The sequence below is a fragment of the Rhagoletis zephyria genome, unplaced genomic scaffold (assembly GCF_001687245.7).
Source record: "Rhagoletis zephyria isolate East Lansing unplaced genomic scaffold, Rhagoletis_zephyria_1.1 Rzeph_scaffold_00489, whole genome shotgun sequence".
Classification (NCBI taxonomy): Eukaryota; Metazoa; Arthropoda; class Insecta; order Diptera; family Tephritidae; genus Rhagoletis; species Rhagoletis zephyria.
Window position 1 is genome coordinate 127380 of NW_016157573.1, and position 20291 is coordinate 147670.

At 33.3% G+C, this 20291-nt stretch overlaps 1 protein-coding gene across 1 annotated transcript in view; it reads left to right on the plus strand.

Annotated features, from left to right (window-relative positions):
• The window catches only part of LOC108359918 (probable cytochrome P450 313a4), a 108464-nt gene extending 88814 nt beyond the window's left edge, over positions 1 to 19650 (plus strand). Inside the window, exon 5 of the mRNA XM_017611996.1 lies at positions 19139 to 19650. Coding sequence (XP_017467485.1) covers positions 19139 to 19311 — 173 coding nt within the window. The 3' untranslated portion in view covers positions 19312 to 19650. The remainder of the gene's footprint in view (positions 1 to 19138) is intronic.
• The last annotated feature ends 641 nt before the right edge of the window (positions 19651 to 20291 follow it).

Consider the following 20291-nt stretch of genomic DNA (forward strand, 5'->3'; position numbering starts at 1 on the left):
AACTCGGAACCCGCTGGTGGTAGCAGAGGAAGAGGGAGGCCCCCACTGCGATGGAAAGATCAGGTGGAGAAGGACTTGGCTTCACTTGGCGTTTCCAATTGGCGTCAGTTGGCACAGAGGAGAAACGACTGGCGTGCTTTGCTGAACTCGGCCAAAATCGCTTAGGCGGTTACAGCGCCAAAAAAGAAGAAGAAGAAGATAAATAAACTTATAGCTCGTTTATTGCAATCGCATAAAAATTGTCGGACTTAGGCGACTTTTCTTAAAAACGGCCTGAATTTATATTGTTTATGTACCGGACTTGCAAATTTTTTTGGTCAGTGTGGCTAAGGAATTCATCAATATTTATTCAAAGTTTATATATACAATCAGTCTTTAGCAAAGAAGTGGTTTTTCAGGAAATTTTAGGAAAATGGGGTTGGCACCGCCCCCTTATATCATATAAGTATGTTTATTTCAAAAACTACTTGACTGATCTCAGCCAAATTTGGCATACGCATTGCGCTTTGGCTTCTTAAGCGCCACAACGTAACGGTAATTTAAAAAACTCAAAGCTAGGTATATTTTGCGGGGAGTAGGTTTTGTCCGATTTCAAAAATATTCAAGACGGTACTTAAGGAGGCTAAGCAAAATGTGTATACCAAGTAATTTTTGAGATACCCATTAATGATATAAGAGGGCGGTGCCACCGCTATTTTCCGAAAATTTCTTGAAAACTCACTTCTTTGCTAAAGAGCGATTGTGTATATCAATTTTGAATAAATATTGATGAATTCCCATGTTCCACTTCTCAAAAAAGCCGTATTTAAGAAAAGTCGCCTAAATTTGACAACTTTTATACGATTGCAATAAATGAGGTATCAGTTTATTTAAAAATAGACTTTATTTTAGATAGTACTCCATATTTTTAAATTGTAGAAATTATCGATTGAAAAAATTAAAAAAATTAAGAGAAATATGTTTTTTTTTTTATTTTACCGGATAAAAAATCCCAACAAGCCAATTCCGACATTGGATTTTTATTAATAATTTTATAAGCCTATATATCCTCTTCTCAGATCCTATTCGATATTTGAAATCGAATCAAAAATAGTCATTCAAAAACTCATGAATCTACAAAATCGTATTAATCGTAATAATATTTCTCATAAACACGAATAAAATAAGGGGGATAGGGCCTTAAAATTTCCAAAAAAAACATTTTCGATAGGCACTCTAATGTGTATGTACATTTACATATTTTACATACATCGTTTGAAGGTAATGCTGCGGGCAAGGTCTTATCGCCAATGACACGCCGATGTTAAACTAATGCCTTCCTGACGCGAAAGGGTAAGCGATTCCCATTGCCTAGTTCGTTTCCACTTTTGCTTCGTGTTTTTGCTGGGACTGGATCCAAATTGTTGAAAGTTGGAATTTGCAGTAGAATTTTTGGAAAATGGGCGTGGCCCCGCCTACTTATGATTAAATGCTGTATCTCTGTAGTCCCTTTACCAATCCCTACCAAACTCGGTGACAACATTGCTTAGGGCCTCACTAAGAAACTCGTTCAAAATTTAGGAATACATACAAATAGAATTGCTCAAACTATAAGCTCAAAAGTAGTAATTGATGCGGCGTTTTCAAGATATTTTAACGCCCTTGAATCCCAAGTATATACAAGTATCATAATTTATCAATCATACCGATAATTTCATGTATTAAAACAATTAAAAATGAAATTGAATATAAAAAATTAAATCAGAAAATGAATAAGTGTAAGTGAAATTAATGTTAAATTTCTAAAAGCTGTGACAGACGGCAAAGCTTATGCATATAATCTGGTACACAGATGCGCATAATAATTTTACCCTCATAGATGGCAGTAATGCGGATAAACGAGCCGCAAGGTCGTGGGTTCGAGTCCCACGACCAGTAGAATTTTCATTTATTTCGTTTTCATTCTTTTTTTTATAAGTTCTATATTTTGTTTCGTTGCTTTCAGTTGGTTAATTTTGACTTTTTAATAAAATTCAAGTCTAAAAATTTAAATTAACTAGTAATAAAATAAAAAAAATTGATATAAAATAAAGAAAATGAAATCAAAATAAGGTAAAATTAAATATAAAAATCAAATAAAATAAAAAAATATAAAATAAATAATAAAAACAATCAATTTTTTCGCAATCGCTCGAACCGATGATCGAATCTGGCAACTACAGGCTTGTAGCCCGTAACTCTTACCACTCGGCTACCGCGGACGCGGAACTCGCGTGCTTTGTTTGCTTACTTGTACAAAAGACAATAGCTGGCCGTTTTTACCAGTGCTGTCAACTGCCCGGATCCGAGTTAATTTCGTGCATTTGTTCGGCTGCTTATGCGCATTTTAAAGAGGAAAATGCATGAGTCAAAACAAATAAAGGCTGTTTATGCAAATAAGCGGGCCCGTTTGTCAACCGTATAAGAAAAGCTTTACATATAAAAAGATTATACACATTTTCGAGCTGAACTCTCTAATCTGTAATTAGAAAAAGAGATAAGCCATACGAAATTATAATTATAAAATTGTCCCTGATTAAGCCGATAACTTTTCGGTGTCCAACCTAGTTTTATCGATTATACTTGCGAAGAAGAGGAGGAATGTCAAATGTAAAAGTAAGCAAAAATTGACGCTAGAAATGAAAAGAGGTTTGTAACCGTATTTTTAATAAAATATTCAGCTAAAATATACTTAAATAGCATAATATGTGTAGCAGACAAAAGTGACCACGGTGGCACAGAGAAGAAGTTTAACTTTTCTTCGAGTTTTTAGTTCTGAGGGAGATTGTTATTCACAAGCAATTTTACAGCTAACGAGCTTTGATTGAGATTTTATTTATATGTAAACGTACTTATGTATATGCTTTGCCGTTCGCATATGTTTACACATCAAATTTCATGAGTACCTAGTACTCACGTCTTTTTTATTTCTTTATGGCTAAACGGTTTGTATTCTACACCACGGCTACTTCGGACTATCTGCCCGATTCTGTGCACTTGATGAATTGAAAATGTTTATAATTTGTAAATTTTTTATTATTTATCAAGAATTGGTATGCTAGCATAGAAATCAAAAGCTCTTTTCTTGATAAATTATCAAGATTGAAAATGCTATTGACAAAGTGAAATTTCATGTGAAATTTGTAAATTTTGTATATTAATAAATTTGTTTCTAACAAGTAAATACTCCATGTGCCTTTATCAAGTACACACAAGGCACTAATCTGGTTAAGATCCGATCAGTGGATCATGAGATATATATATATATATTTTATATGAGAGTTGAAGTCGTTTTTTTTTTCCTAAAAATTACTGTGTGTATATTCGTTTGTCGGTGGTGTCAATTAAAATTAGGAAAGAAAACAAACAGTGTTGATCACAAATTGATCCAGAATTCCATCAGCATCACATCGATGTTGAATTTGCGTAACTTTTCTTTATCCAAATAATGTAAAATAGTAAATGAAATCTCGATCACCGATCACTGAAACGCAGCTAGCAACAGCATACACGAAGAAGCAATGTTTCCACTTTTTCTCATTAAACCATGTTCGAATCCTGGAAATTTTTGAAGATCACAGGATTGCTTTAGCATTTAGATTCTTAATGCAGAAATGGCGTTGCATTTAGGTGACGAATTTTGTATGGATAAATGTACATTAGAGTAGCAAAATAGTAAATGTACATTTAGAGCTAAATGCGCTAAACGTGCTTTTACGCGTAAGAAAAAACAGCCCATAAAACTCGTTTCAAAATAAAAACACACCACATATTGATAAATTTTAATAACAAATTTCATATTTATTCCTTCTTTATAAAAATTTATTTCATTCTTTAACAAAAGCTATATAGATACAATTTAAAATTTTGTGCAATATTAAAAAAAAAAAATAAGCAAGCTTTCCTAAAAACATCGATGTTTTAATTCGATAAATCGAACTACCATCAATGTAAGTTTTCGAAACATCGATAGTCTCACTGTGATTTACAACCCTAATATAGTCACCCAAATTATAAATACAGCATGGTATCAGCCAGTGTTGAACTATCAACAATATTTATTCGATCACTCGCGTTGTAAATTGAATCACGCTCGCACCAAGATGCATCCATACAAGGTGGTGGCAATTGCATATAAATACAAGTAATTTTTAGCAAAAAAAAACTTCAACTCTCATATAAAAAAAAAAAATATATATATATATAATTCATGCTCCACTGGTCGGATCTTAACCAGATACCTCTGAGACACTACCTTTCCGATGCAAAAAGAATTATCGAAATCGGTTAACGTGGTCCAAAGTTATGCGGTAACAAACATAAAAAATAAATTAAAAAATATTCCGACGAACTGATAACCTCCTCCTTTTTTGGAAGTCGGTTAAAAAGTCCCGTGTATTTTGTTATTGCTTTTTGGCACATCAGGGGCTCTATTCTGTAACTTTGAGAAAATGTAGTGTACACCCCGAGTGCAAAACTCACAACCGAAAGCTCACCGACCAAAATTCAGTGAGTTTTTCGGAAGAGAACTGTACACAATTTTGACAGTTAAAACTCATTCTCACACATGCTGAATCGCAATATGAGGAACCATGATAAAAACATAGCAAGGTAGAACCGTTCTCTCAATTTGTCGGCCATGATTTTTTTTTGAAGTTTGCCAACATTTTAAAATCATATAAAAGTGAAAATAAAAAATTGAAATTGGTCGAAATTGTTGTTGCTTGAGATTGAAAATGAAAATGTGTGTGTGAGTTTGTGAGTAAATTTAAAAATTAAATTGTTTGGAAACGTCAAGAATTTTAAAAGTGGCTCTCAGCGGTTCTACCTTACTATATTTTTATCATGTGAGGAAGTGTATATAATTTTGACAGATAAATTCATTCTCGCTCTTCCTGAATCTCAAAATGAAGAGTGCACGCAATTTTCAGTGTACACTTGAAAACTCACAGTTACAGAATAGAGCTAAAAGTGAGAATTTGTTAGTGTGCCTAATTCAAGTTGCATGCTGTCGTGTTCTCATCGCTGCGCTCTCGCTTGTATACGTACACGCGACGCTTACGCTCTTTTAGCACTAACTCTTATTCGAATAGTTGCTTTGCTTCGACTACTCGAGCATTGTAGCAAATCGAATTTCAGTAACCGAACTTTCGTTGAAATTTCTTTGACAAATGAAAAAAAATATTTTAAATATATACATGCACACATATGTGTGTATATTCAGATACAAAAATGAGCGGACGCAAAAGGAGCTGGGTTTGGGATTTTTTCGAAAAATCCGAGGACGAAAAGGAAGTAACATGTTCCATATGTGGTGCAGTTTTGTGCTACAGCTCCTCCACATCCTCACTGAACAACCATTTAACAAAAATCCTTAACAAAAATCACGAAAATTAGAGGTAGGTATTGCTTTAGCCGTTGTCTCTAAAATATTTCGCAATAACATTTCAATAATTAGCGCACATTTAGCCGAAGCTTTCCACAATGAAAATTCAAGCGATAGGCCCAACAAATCCAAGAAGAAGCGGCTAGAAGGTGAGGCAGCCGTCATTACACACGAACGCCAAAGAGAAATTTCACGAGCAGTTGCACGTTTGATTTCAACCCAAGAATGATAGAATACAAGATTGCGCCGATCAGAGAGGATTTTTGAGAATAACTTTTGTGTGACGTCACACTGGTGCAATTGCGAGAGAGAAATGCCAAAACGTGAGCAAGAATGGAAGAAGAAAAAAAATGGTGCAAGGAAAACGTAAACAAGTTGCACAAGTGTGACGTCATGCAAACCACGATTCTGTCAAATTCGTTAAGAGAGGAATAGCGGTCCGAGATCGGCCGTAATCGGATGTAAACCCATAGAAAATCTACTTCTACTTAAAAATATTTTGTCCTTCCAGGAAGACCAAATGCAGAGAATATTTTTTTTTTTTTTTTTTTTTTTAAAATTTTTTTTTTAAAAAAAAAAAAAATGTTAGCTGTTTGTTTCAGAAATATTAACCGGGCCTAGCCAACGTTTCCTAAGCAATGTAAAGCTAAGATTTAAGAAAAATCTAATAGTTTAGTAGATATCAAAGAAGTGATTTTAACGCAAAAAATCGCAATATTATGTTGTCATACATCATTAACATCCACTTACTCGTAGCTTTAGTCTCCATCCCAACNATACAAGAAAGTCAAAAATGTGTTTTCGTATTTTCATCGCTCAAGCTCGGAACACTTTGACGACAGCAAGCGACAAGCAGCATCTGTCAAATTTTAAATACACACATTCTTACGGACACAATTATTTTGACGACAGCACGACATCTTGGCTGCAGGACTGCAATTGTCGACGTCGCCAAATTAAATCTATTTCTAATTTTGCCGGCGACAATGAGTAGATGTAGTGCTGCAAAATTAAATTGTCGCAAAATTAATCACATATTCTTGATTGTTCATGTTTTTCTTATTTACTTAAATAAAAATACACAATTTGTGAAATAAATATACCAAAATGTCAAACTTTAAAATCAGCTGTTTGCTATGCCGCTGAGGTCTTCAAAATGTTTAAGAAGCTGGCTTCAAGGCGACATTTGTCGACAAAATGATGTCGCTGTCGTTACGTCGTGAAGTTGCAGTCGTCAAAGTGTTCCGAGCTTCAAGCGTAGCCAAAAATGCTCTTTCAATTCGCCAAGTACAGTTGGGAATTAAAGAAAATCGGCTAGTTCAATCTTGCGAGATTCGTTGGAACTCGAAATTATACATGTGCGAAAGTATAATTTTAAACCGCAGTGCAATCTGTTTAGTTTTAGGAGATAGAGCAGTCACCAAATCATGCGATGCACTTAAACTTGAATTTACTGAAAGAGAATGGAACGAAATGGCGACTCTGGTGAGAGTTTTAAAGCCATTTGATAAAGCTACAACAGTGTTATGTAGCGCAAAACCTATAACGATGTCTTTGGTCCGTCCTATAATAAATCGGTTCACTCAAAATCATATGTCAGCATCTTCTACTGATGGAATAAATGAAGAAATATTTAAAGAATGTACCAGAAGATATTTTTTTAAAAGATTTAACATTGGAAACAATTGCGATGACATTCCTGCATCTCTTGTAGCAACATTTTTGGATCCACGATATACAAATTTGTATGGCGAAGATGTTGAAACAAAAACCAAAATTCACGACTTTGTAAGCTATTTAGAAAAAGAGAAATCAACAAATGTGGCAGAGCCCAAAGTAGAATCCACTGATTTGGACTTTTTTTTGACAATGACACGTTGCCCAATGACGTGACGTCACAGCTAGATTTATATATTGTAGAACCACAAGTTGGTTGCGAAATTTATCCTGATATTTTCAAGTTAGCCAAGCGTTATCTATGTATTCCAGCAACTTCAGCTGAGTCGGAGCGAACATTTTCTATTGGTGGAAACATTGTCTCTCGACGAAGAAGCTGCCTACTGCCACAAAATGTACACCTTCTCACATTTTTGTGCCAAAACAGACGTTTCTTAAAAGAAGTTTATATAGGATTTTAAGGTTTTTAATAACGATGTGTTTAAAAAACTATGTTATCCATACATACTATTTACATTTATGTTGTATTTCATCCTTTAAAATGGAAATAAATGATTCTTATATATGGAAATAACATATCAGAGAACGTAAATTTATAGAGAAGGTCCAAGAACTGTGAATGCCACATTTTTCGAGCCAACTGAACAAGCGAAGCGCATTTTAAGAGCGACAGATATTTGGAATACTTAACAGCGAAAGCAAAATACAAAGCAGAAAAGAAGAATGTTAACGAGCTAAATCTCACGAGAGCGTTTGGAATGTTAATTAAATATGAATATTGATGATTTTTGTGATATTTTGGGAAAATTTTCAAATAGAAAACCTAAGTAAAAAAAATTAAATTTTGTTCAATGATTTGTACAAGTAACATGAAATTAAATCGAAAATATTATATAACATGTGATATTTTATTAATGATTGCAAATAGAAAACTCCCTTGAGTGTGTGTTTTTTGCGAAAACATTTTTTGATAAAAAAAAATCCTTTTTTCCGGTGATTTCTACAAATACCGTGAAAATAAATCGAAAATGTTATATAGCATTTTTTCGATTTTTGTGATATTTTGTTAGATTTTCAATTATAAAACTATTGGTATTAGATTTTTTTGTAAATAGTTTTTAGGGAAAAAATAATTTCTTCTCGGTGATTTGTACACTCAACGTTAAAGTAACTCGAAGATATTATATAACATTTTCCATTTTTTGTGATATTTTCAAGTAACAAACTGTATTGGTATTGGATTAAAAAAAAAAACAACAAAAAACTGTGAAAAGAATTATCTTCCTTTTTTTGTAGAGATCTCACAAAACTAAGTCGAAAGTCTGTATGAATTTTTTCCATGTTTTCGATATTTCTGGAAATAATTCAGTTTTTAATTATTTTCGACTTGGAAGCTTTTTTTATAAATACTAAAAATCTGAAAACGTCGAATTTTCCCAGCAATTCGTAAAGATCTCGCTAATCTAAGCCGAAACTATTGAAGAAATTTTTCAATATTTAAGGAAATAAGTCAGTTTTCAAATATTTTCTAATAAAGTCGTGTAAGTTGCCATTGGATGGGTGGCAGCTTCGCTACTCATGTGCATATTTGTCCCCCACGTTGTCATTTACATATCTAATTAATTACTAAGCCTAAGTTTATAAAGCAAATATTTTTAAATTTCATTTCGTTACCAATTTCTGCTACCAAATTTTGCATGCATCCAAAAAGACAAACAAATGAAAATTCAAGTATGTATGCATTTATAAATGTACATATGTACATACACATATACGATTGTTCTGCTTTCGTATTCCCCTCGCCGCTTCCATACACACAAATTATTCAATTTCGGCGAATCAGCACCAGATTGGCACGTGCGCGAAACCATTAACCCCACGTTTACAAAATATTTAGATTTTCGCATTAATTTGCATTTAATAAGGTAATACTTGTACATTTTGCATGGAGAATAATAATAATTAATTTAAAATTCTACATGTAACCATGTTCTCGACGATACATGTAACTTTGTAGATTAAACATAAAAAGGGTTGTAAAATAGTGTGTTATTAACAGCTGGAACCAATAAACTATGTCCGCTAAAATGGGTTAAACACAAAATTGAATTGACATTTTTACACGCATACATGCATACATACATATACACATGTACAGTGGAGTAGCACTAACTTGGAAATCGCATTTATTGTACTTTGATGTGTTTGAATCTTTTTATTAAACGTACGTATTATTTGCAAATAACAATTTGCAAAATGGTAAAATTTGCCGATGAGTTAATTTCTTATTTGCAAATAACTAAATCACGCAAATAAGTATTGATTAGTGGTACTATTTGCAAATAAGCGCAAGGCGCCGCCATTCTTAGGTTTATTTTCTTTTTCGACGGTCATCTTATTGCCTTTTTATAACCAAGACGTTGCCATTTTTAACTTTATTTTCTTTTTCGATGGTCATATTATTGCCTTTTATAATCAGGCAATATTAAAAAAGAATTTTTCACCATCGAATAACAGTGAGTTAGGTATTTGCAAATTATTTTTATTTGTAAATAGCTTACGTATAAACGTAGTATATGATACTGAAGATTTGGTTACGGATGTAAAAAATTTAAAATAATCTGTGTATATATATAAATATATATTTATAAGCGCTTTGAAGTATAGAAATTTTTAATATTAAAAAGTAAATAAAATATTATTTTTTTCTTTATGCATATGGTGTTCAAGGCACATTGACACACCCGTACAAAAATCGTGGCTCGTCATGGACAAAAATTTTACAATTTCAGACCGAAAAATGTGAAAACGAGCTAACTTGCCACGTTACATTTGTGAACTTCCGATAAAACCACATATGTTTGTTATTTTAGAAGTTTTGATTTTATTAAAAAAAAATGTATGTATTTTCCTTCAGAAAACATACACTTTTATTTGATGTTTATTAAAATCACACCTTAAATACTAGTTAATAGTTGAAATATTGGANGTAGATTAAACATAAAAAGGGTTGTAAAATAGTGTGTTATTAACAGCTGGAACCAATAAACTATGTCCGCTAAAATGGGTTAAACACAAAATTGAATTGACATTTTTACACGCATACATGCATACATACATATACACATGTACAGTGGAGTAGCACTAACTTGGAAATCGCATTTATTGTACTTTGATGTGTTTGAATCTTTTTATTAAACGTACGTATTATTTGCAAATAACAATTTGCAAAATGGTAAAATTTGCCGATGAGTTAATTTCTTATTTGCAAATAACTAAATCACGCAAATAAGTATTGATTAGTGGTACTATTTGCAAATAAGCGCAAGGCGCCGCCATTCTTAGGTTTATTTTCTTTTTCGACGGTCATCTTATTGCCTTTTTATAACCAAGACGTTGCCATTTTTAACTTTATTTTCTTTTTCGATGGTCATATTATTGCCTTTTATAATCAGGCAATATTAAAAAAGAATTTTTCACCATCGAATAACAGTGAGTTAGGTATTTGCAAATTATTTTTATTTGTAAATAGCTTACGTATAAACGTAGTATATGATACTGAAGATTTGGTTACGGATGTAAAAAATTTAAAATAATCTGTGTATATATATAAATATATATTTATAAGCGCTTTGAAGTATAGAAATTTTTAATATTAAAAAGTAAATAAAATATTATTTTTTTCTTTATGCATATGGTGTTCAAGGCACATTGACACACCCGTACAAAAATCGTGGCTCGTCATGGACAAAAATTTTACAATTTCAGACCGAAAAATGTGAAAACGAGCTAACTTGCCACGTTACATTTGTGAACTTCCGATAAAACCACATATGTTTGTTATTTTAGAAGTTTTGATTTTATTAAAAAAAAATGTATGTATTTTCCTTCAGAAAACATACACTTTTATTTGATGTTTATTAAAATCACACCTTAAATACTAGTTAATAGTTGAAATATTGGAAGGGAACAAAGAAATTGAGTGTTTTGTCAAAAATTACCAAAAATTACCAAAATTCGAGATAACTTATTTTACTTGCGCTTGCCGGTGATGAATTTGCGGGGAGATGTGCTGCTGTAGTATTTATGAATGAATTAACTTGGCCTTGAGAAATATGCGCATGCGTTTATGAATGAAATAGTTTTTGTTGTATTTGAGTATGCGTGTAATTATGTGCATATGCTGCCATGAGTTGTAAATACCCTGTGGGGAAAATCTCTAGTTTTGAACTGGTGCGCTTCTAGTACATTTAGATCCACTACTAGTTCGCGATAAATCTGTTTTGCATGCAAACAACTGGCGAATTTAGCACAGCGATGTCATAGGAATTGGAAATTATCCCCCGCTGCATTACCTTTTCTATAGTTCAAAACCAGTCCTAAATTCGACAATGGAGTCTAGTTCGCTTTACACCCCATTTTCTATAGTTTCGAACCAGTTGTAAACGAATAAAGTAAAAGATGTTTTCTTTTTGGGTTACCATGGTAGAAATTTTTAATTATTTTCAGAGAAATGTATTTTCAATCTGAAATTAAATTTGTTTGAATGAATATAAATTAAATTGTGCATTTGAAAACACGTTTACATACCTTTGGCTGTAGCTGAATTTTCAGAGGTTCTGACTGTTATTGGTTATATTCCAGAAGGTCCCACAATGTTAAGATGTTTACACAAATACATATTAGTTTTGTATTACTAAACTATTAAAAAGCATCTGCGACGTGCAGACTGAAAGCGTATTTGAACGAAAAACCCGCCAAGCAAAAATCTATTTAAAGTAAACAAGCCCCCGCTGCATTCCTTTTTCAGTAGTTACGAACTAGTTCAAAATTCGCCAGATGAGATCTAGTTCGTTCCGCATCCCTTTTTCTATAGTTTTGAACCAGTTCTAAATTCGTCATTTTAGATATAGGTTTCTAACATTGTTTTTTTAAAGTACCACATATCGCTGCTTTTGAACTGGTGGCGATCTAGTTACTATCGGAGTGGTTCGTTTTTGGCGATAAAGATCTAGTACGGAACTACAAATTTGGTTCACCAGTTTGGATTTTCCCTGCAGGGTATGTACATTTGTATGTATGCGCGTAGCATTTTGGCAGTAATATGCACATACATACATATATACGAATGCATGTATAAACGTTATAATTGAATGGAGTACATATATACATTAGACTGCATCACTCCCCATACTAAACAAATCGGTACTATTTTTCCATTGGAATTATAAAATCTACTATATTTTAAGACGTCCACCAAAATATTTCGGAAAAATATTAAGACTTAAGTGAGCTGGACCGATTTGAAAATACCTCCAAAAATGGTTTTTTTTATGAATAAAAATAGTTTCTTTAAGATTTCTTTTGAAAAACTCCCCTCAAATGACAAAACGGCTTAAGCTTAAAATATTTGCATAAAAATATTAAAAAAAAAATTAAAAATTTTTTTAACGGAATCGTAATGATGATGCTGTTTTTAGCATTTTTCAAAGATTGGTATAAGAAAAACTTGAATAACTGAACCTAAACTCCTCCGATTTAGACTTAAGAGGTGTCATTTGAAAGGTATTTTCTCAAGAGATGGGACACGAATGACGCTTTTTTTGGCCAGAAATAAAAACGGTGTGAAAATACCTTTCTACTGAGATCCCATAAGTCTAAATCAGAACATTTTTGGTCCAGTTATTCAAGTTTTTCCTAAATCAATCTTTGAAAAAAGTAAAAAAACAGCATCAAAAATCTCATTCTTACGATTCCATTGAAAAGATTTTTTAAATATTTTTATGCAGATTTTTTAAGCTTATTCCAATTTGTCTTCTGAGGGGACTTTTTAAAAAATGTTCTTTAAGAAACTATTTTTATTCATAAAAAACTTCATTTTTGGCGGTATTTTCAAATCGGTCCAGCTCACTTAGATCCTAATATTTTTACAAAATATTTTGGTGGACGTCTTAATATATAACAAATTTAGTAATCCCGGCGGAAAAACCGCAACTTTTTTTGGTGATGCAGTCTAATGTACATACGTATGCATTAGAGTGGTCCAAAAACAATAAAGTCGGAATTTTAATGCCGCCACCCCCTAGGATTGTTCCATACCGAAAACAAATATACCCCTATTTTTTATTTTGAAATCAAAAAATATTTAGGGAGTGCTCAAAGCTCTCAAAGTTTTCCATGTAACTATTTTATATGGGGAAAAAACAACTTTTCGTAGAAATGGTGTAAAATTCTTGAAAGTCAATATTTTTCGATCGGAAAGCTGTGGTTCTCCTCAGGAGACTTCCAATATTAATATCCAATTGTTTATTTAACCATTTTTTAATATTAAAGATTTTTTATTGGTACCCCCATTGAATTTTCTAGGGGTATTGGAGGACCTATAAAATATAGTTACCATGAAAAAATGGTTAAAGAAACAACTGGGTATTATTACTGGGAATCTCCTGAAGATAAGCAAGGTTTTCCTATCGAAAAATATTGCATTTCAAGAATTCTACACTATTTCTACGAGTAGGTGTTATCCCCCCATATAAATTACATGGAAAACTTTGAGTGCTTTGAGCACTCCCTAAATATTTTTTGATTTCANATTGAATTTTCTAGGGGTATTGGAGGACCTATAAAATATAGTTACCATGAAAAAATGGTTAAAGAAACAACTGGGTATTATTACTGGGAATCTCCTGAAGATAAGCAAGGTTTTCCTATCGAAAAATATTGCATTTCAAGAATTCTACACTATTTCTACGAGTAGGTGTTATCCCCCCATATAAATTACATGGAAAACTTTGAGTGCTTTGAGCACTCCCTAAATATTTTTTGATTTCAAAATAAAAAATAGGGGTATATTGGTTTTCGGTATGGAACAATCCTAGGGGGTGGCGGCATTAAAATTCCGACTTTATTGTTTTTGGACCACTCTAATGCATANTTTTCCCAGTCCCAAATAAGAAGAAAGTTAGTTGCATCTCTTTTTTCACAGATGCCNGGTTTTCGGTATGGAACAATCCTAGGGGGTGGCGCCATTGAAAATCCGACCTTATTTTTTCCCATAAATTTTGGGACCACTTTAATATGCATGGGGAAATGCATTTTCATTTGACTCCAAAACTATTGGGGCATATTCGTAGACCAAATAAAGTCGACTCTAAGTTAAATTTTCCCAGTCCCAAATAAGAAGAAAGTTAGTTGCATCTCTTTTTTCACAGATGCCTAATCCACTGAAAGTGATGCGAAAAAGCTGTAACTAACTTTAGTGTCGGCTTTATTTTAACTATGAATATGCCCCATTATTTACAAATAATACGAGTATAGCAGTGAAAAATGAAATGCACAGTTTTTCTCAATATAAATAAATTTTCGTGTTGCTTATTGGCCGTTTAGTATAATTTAATAATTATTTTTGAGCTATAGGCCGTATGTTAAAAAAACATTATATGTTTTTCTGTTTTATTTACTTTTTGATTTTATTTTGGTCGATATTTCGCCTTCAGTCTGAAGGCATCTTCAGGAACTATTAGCTTTGTCCGGTCGACCGTTCGATGTTTTATTTAACATACGGCCTATAGCTCAAAAATAATTGTTAAATAACTTTTCGACAAAAACAACTTTGAAGTTAACTCGATCAGTGCAATCAATGCATTTGTACGTTTTTTGTCAATGTATACATCTTTGAAGTGGATTTGTGAGAAAACTAACGCAGCTAGAAAACTGCAGTTTGTTGCATTTAAAATAGCGTACCGATTACCTACCATTAGAATCGTTAAAAATATAAAAACCGATTTTCTTCGCTTTTAATGCCGACGTAAAATCATCAAACGGTGCGCATTTGCGTTTTTTGGTCAATGTGTACATCTTTAAAGTGAATTTGGGGAAAAGGCAGCTAGAAAACTGCGGTTTGTTGCGTTGAAAATAGCGTAGCATCTNAAAATAGCGTACCGATTACCTACCATTAGAATCGTTAAAAATATAAAAACCGATTTTCTTCGCTTTTAATGCCGACGTAAAATCATCAAACGGTGCGCATTTGCGTTTTTTGGTCAATGTGTACATCTTTAAAGTGAATTTGGGGAAAAGGNAGTTTATGTCCTGCATTTGTCCCGTATTCGGTGCTCTGACGCATTAACAGCTCATTAAAAAGGCATGCCTATGAACGAGTTTTTAAGTGATGTTAGTATATAATCGTAATTTTCTTTATAAACAGTTATTTTTTTTTAATCTGAATGCCTGCGACTCGAATCGAGGAATACATACAGTGGCCAAAATAGAAATTAGGACTAGACATTTTAGTAAGTTTTGGCTATTTTTCCTTAGTTTATTTAATGTTTATTACTTATTTTATTAAAATAAAGCTATTTTATTAACAAAAACAAAATACTTTTTGCAAAAACTATAAAAATTAATTCTGAAGTGTTTTACCAAAATTTAAAACTTTTTAATTAGATACTAATGTAATTTTTATTCGACCGGGCACAGAGAAGAGTTCCTGAAGATGACCTCAGATTGAGGTCGAAGTATCGACGTTAAAAATTATTGAACTTAAAACCTGTGTTTTACGTTTTCTCTGGGCCTCGAGCTTATCAAATAAAAATTACATCAGTATACAATTCAAAGGGCGATAAACAAAAACAAACTTTTTAATTAGATTCTTTAGAAACAAATTTGGTTTGCAGTTTTGTATCTTTTTAAATTTAGTATAATAAAGTGCGAGTGGAAAGTGCTGCTCATTTGCTTCTCTTCCAAAAAAAAAGTATACATACCTTGCATGAAACAAATGCGTAACACTGTCAACAAAAAAACAAATTGCCAAAAATTACCAACTTANGACATGCATTTATTTTAAATAATTAACCAATTTAACGAACAATAAAAGCGTTGTAAAAACGTAAACGGCCGTCAGCATTTCTTTAAATGCGCTTCGCCAGTTTTGTTGGTATTTGACAGTTTACACGCTGATTCGTTCTTGGTCCTTCTCTATAAATTTACGTCCTCTGAACATATTTTGGCAATTCACAATGTGTATTAAGTAGCGTATTGCCTTATGGGGGTCTATATGGCACAATTAACGGTGTATGCAAAAAAACTATCCAAACAAGTAAGAAAGTCTAAGTTCGGGCGGAGCCGAACATTAAATNTTTTTTTAATCTGAATGCCTGCGACTCGAATCGAGGAATACATACAGTGGCCAAAATAGAAATTAGGACTAGACATTTTAGTAAGTTTTGGCTATTTTTCCTTAGTTTATTTAATGTTTATTACTTATTTTATTAAAATAAAGCTATTTTATTAACAAAAACAAAATACTTTTTGCAAAAACTATAAAAATTAATTCTGAAGTGTTTTACCAAAATTTAAAACTTTTTAATTAGATACTAATGTAATTTTTATTCGACCGGGCACAGAGAAGAGTTCCTGAAGATGACCTCAGATTGAGGTCGAAGTATCGACGTTAAAAATTATTGAACTTAAAACCTGTGTTTTACGTTTTCTCTGGGCCTCGAGCTTATCAAATAAAAATTACATCAGTATACAATTCAAAGGCCGATAAACAAAAACAAACTTTTTAATTAGATTCTTTAGAAACAAATTTGGTTTGCAGTTTTGTATCTTTTTAAATTTAGTATAATAAAGTGCGAGTGGAAAGTGCTGCTCATTTGCTTCTCTTCCAAAAAAAAAGTATACATACCTTGCATGAAACAAATGCGTAACACTGTCAACAAAAAAACAAATTGCCAAAAATTACCAACTTAAAATTGCACTTTATTATACTAAAATTTAACGAATTTTTTTTTTAAATTTTACGGGGTAAAAATCTCGAGAAAATCATTCTACAAATTTGTGATGTTTCTATAAGTTTCAGGGAAAACAGTGTGGAAAAAATTTGCTAAATAATATTTTGTCCCGTATTCGGCTTTTATACATATGGTCAACGTGGTTATTGTGTACACGGACGGACGGACAGCCGGACAGACGGACGGACAGACAGACATAGCTTAATCGATTTCTTTTTTCATCCTGATTATTTATATATACATTTGTCTATATCTATCTCGATTCGTTTTGGCTGTTACAAACAACCGTTATGTGAACAAAATTAATATACCCTTGTGCACAAGTGCGCTCGGGTATAAAAACANTGGCTGTTACAAACAACCGTTATGTGAACAAAATTAACATACCCTTGTGCACAAGTGCGGTCGGGTATAAAAATGTGTCTATAACATTGATACCACAGATTTTGTAATAATTAATATGGGATAGAATTTAATTTTATTTCCTCCAGTATTTTGCTGCAAAAAAGTTTGCCTTAATTTTGCACATGCAATCTTATATATGTACTACGAATGTAACAAGACCTTTCATATATGTATATGTATCTGTAAATGCAAATAAAAACTCGATCTTAAAATATTCGATTAACCGAAAATGAACGGTTAACCGAATAATCTAAAGTGAACAGTTATCCGAATAGTCGACAGCTTTCGACTACTCGAATATTGCTAACCGATTAACAGTAGTCGACTGCAGTTAGATTCGAATAATTCGGTTAATCGATTAACCTAATTGCCCGAGCTCTACATAATATTTAGGCACTCCGGCTATAATGTCCTCGCTGCCACTGGAAGGGAACTCTCTATGATGAAGCGTTATAATGACAGATTGGCGGTTACACTTATGTTAGCGTTTGGCCGAGCTTCTCCTCCGACTTGTGGCGTACGCCTGGATGTTGTCACACAAATGGGAGGGACCTACAATTTTACGCCGACTACGAACAGCGGGTATTTTTATTAGAAATACACTCGGACGCTATTAGAAAAAACTTATTTTTTGATGTTGGGTTGAACTGGGCTTGAACCCAGGCTCTGCGGAATGGTAGCGCGCACTACTAACCACTACACCACAGCGGTCAATGAAGCGTTACCCCCCCGGAAAAAATTGATTCGACGCTCTTCTGTGAAAACTTATTTAAGTAGATCTATAAAAACAGACCATAATTGATTAACAGAAAAAGTGTTATGCTCATTATAACAACGCCTAACCACGGGCAAAAATTAGCAGCGCTTGGTTGGAAAGTTTTGACGAATCTACAGATATAACTCAGACCTTGCGCCATTTGTTTCATATCTGTTCCGGTATCTGTATAATTCCCTTAATAGTGCTGAATTTACTTCATAAAAAGCCAATTGAAATCATTTGAGTCAGCTTTTATCCCAGAAATCAGAATAATTTTTCGAGGCATTATGATTTTGCATTAAAAATGCCACAACACATATTTTCTAAACGCTGCTTTCATCTGAATTCCACTTACTGATGGTTACTAGTTCAAATTAACCTTATGCATCGGTTATTATGCACCGGACGCGACGTAACAAATCGCGGCGAATTCGTAAGGATCTATTGATTTTCGATTCTTCCGTTTTACGCTCCGTTTACGGTTTCAGCTGCTGTGGTGTAGTGGTAAGCAGTGCGCGCTTCTACTCCGCATCACCTTGAACCCTGGTCAAAGCAACATCGCAAAAAAAGAATATAGAAAAATGGTTTTTTCTTAACAGGGGTCGTCCCTCGGCAGGCAAAGGCAAACCGCCGAGTGCATTTCTGCCATGAAAAACAGCTTCTCATAAAAATACAATCGCCGTTCGGAGTCGGCGTAAAACTGTGGGTCCCTCCGCTTTGTGTGACAACATCAAGGCGCACGCCACAAATCGGAGGAGAAGCTCGGCCAAACACTTACATATGTATGTGTAAGCGCCAATCTATTATTATTGTTATTATTACGTGCATTATAATCATTTGCATTCGTTTCACATACGATATATAGTTGTTGAAAACAGAAACGTCTTAAAAGGTTGTGAATAACTAGCGACAAAATAATTATATATTTCATTTGAATTACATTTTTTCTTTGACGGTAAAATATATATTTTGTCGACATATGCTATTTTGTTTTTTCGCGAAGTTGCAGAGCCACTTAAAATCGTTTTTGTATGATTGACAATGTGCCATAACGACTCATATTACCAATTAGCTTAAAAATATTTTTGTTTTTTGTTTCAGGTTGGAAATATGCATTGCTATCAATCAAAATAGCTATCGCCAAGCTGATATGGAAATTTAGATTTACAACCACGTTTGAGTACCAGCAGTTGCATTATGTGGAAGATATAACAATTAAATTAAAAGAAACTCCACTTTTTAGAATATATGATAGAAGAGGAAAAACAAATTAAACTACAAGGACATTTTCTCAACAGCTTGAAGCTCATAGTCTAAGAACCAGTGAACAGCAGACTGTATGTAACTTACCAAAGCTAAAATTTTGTGCAGTCGAGCCCTAATATCTCCTCTACTTGGAAGGGAGGCTAACTAAGCCCGGAAGCGGTCCATACGGCGTCATGCAGGTCGCAAAGGTAGCACATTTAGACCAACTTCGAAAGTATTTTAATAAGTCTGCAATTTAAATATTTTAACATTCAATGTTACTATTATGAAATATTATTATTTTACTTATTAAAGTATTAGAAGCTTGTATTTATCAGGGCAGACATTCTGTCCGGTAATAACATCCCGGCAGACAACGAAACCTAACCTATACCCATGGGGGACACATATTAGTGCTTTACGACAGTGCGGACGCGAATTCTTTCTCGCTGATTTAAATTTCGAGTTTTGTAGTGTGTAAAGTGCTTATAAAGCAAAAATTTGCTCAAAAGTTTAGGGTTAACTTATTTGATATAGTGCTTGTGTTTTTAATGGTGTGAATCACTATCAAGGTATGTAATTTGCGTTTTATTCTATATCTTTGCTTATAAGTATATAAATACAAAATAAGCAAAGGGGATCCCTTTTGGCGCCGGCCAAACAGCTGATTTTTGACAGCAGTGAACTGTTTGCTGTGTGCAGAACTTAAAGCTTTAACCTAAGATTAAAAGCTTTAAAAAGCTATATCTTAAAGAGAGTGAAAGCTTCAGTTCAAAGCTCTAGGCTTGAGCTTCCAGCGCTCAGCTTAAAGCTCACCAAAAGGGGTCGCAAATAAAATAATGGAGAAGTGAGAAAATTTTCCAGATCCTTTTAAAAGGGGTGGCAAGATCTTGAGATCACCAGTCGCGGATGCAGATAGGTATGCGCGAATGAGTTCGTCGCCTGACGCTCCAGCACCGGAAGGAGCACGATCCTCTCCCCTAGATCTCAGCCGTGATTGCATAGAAAT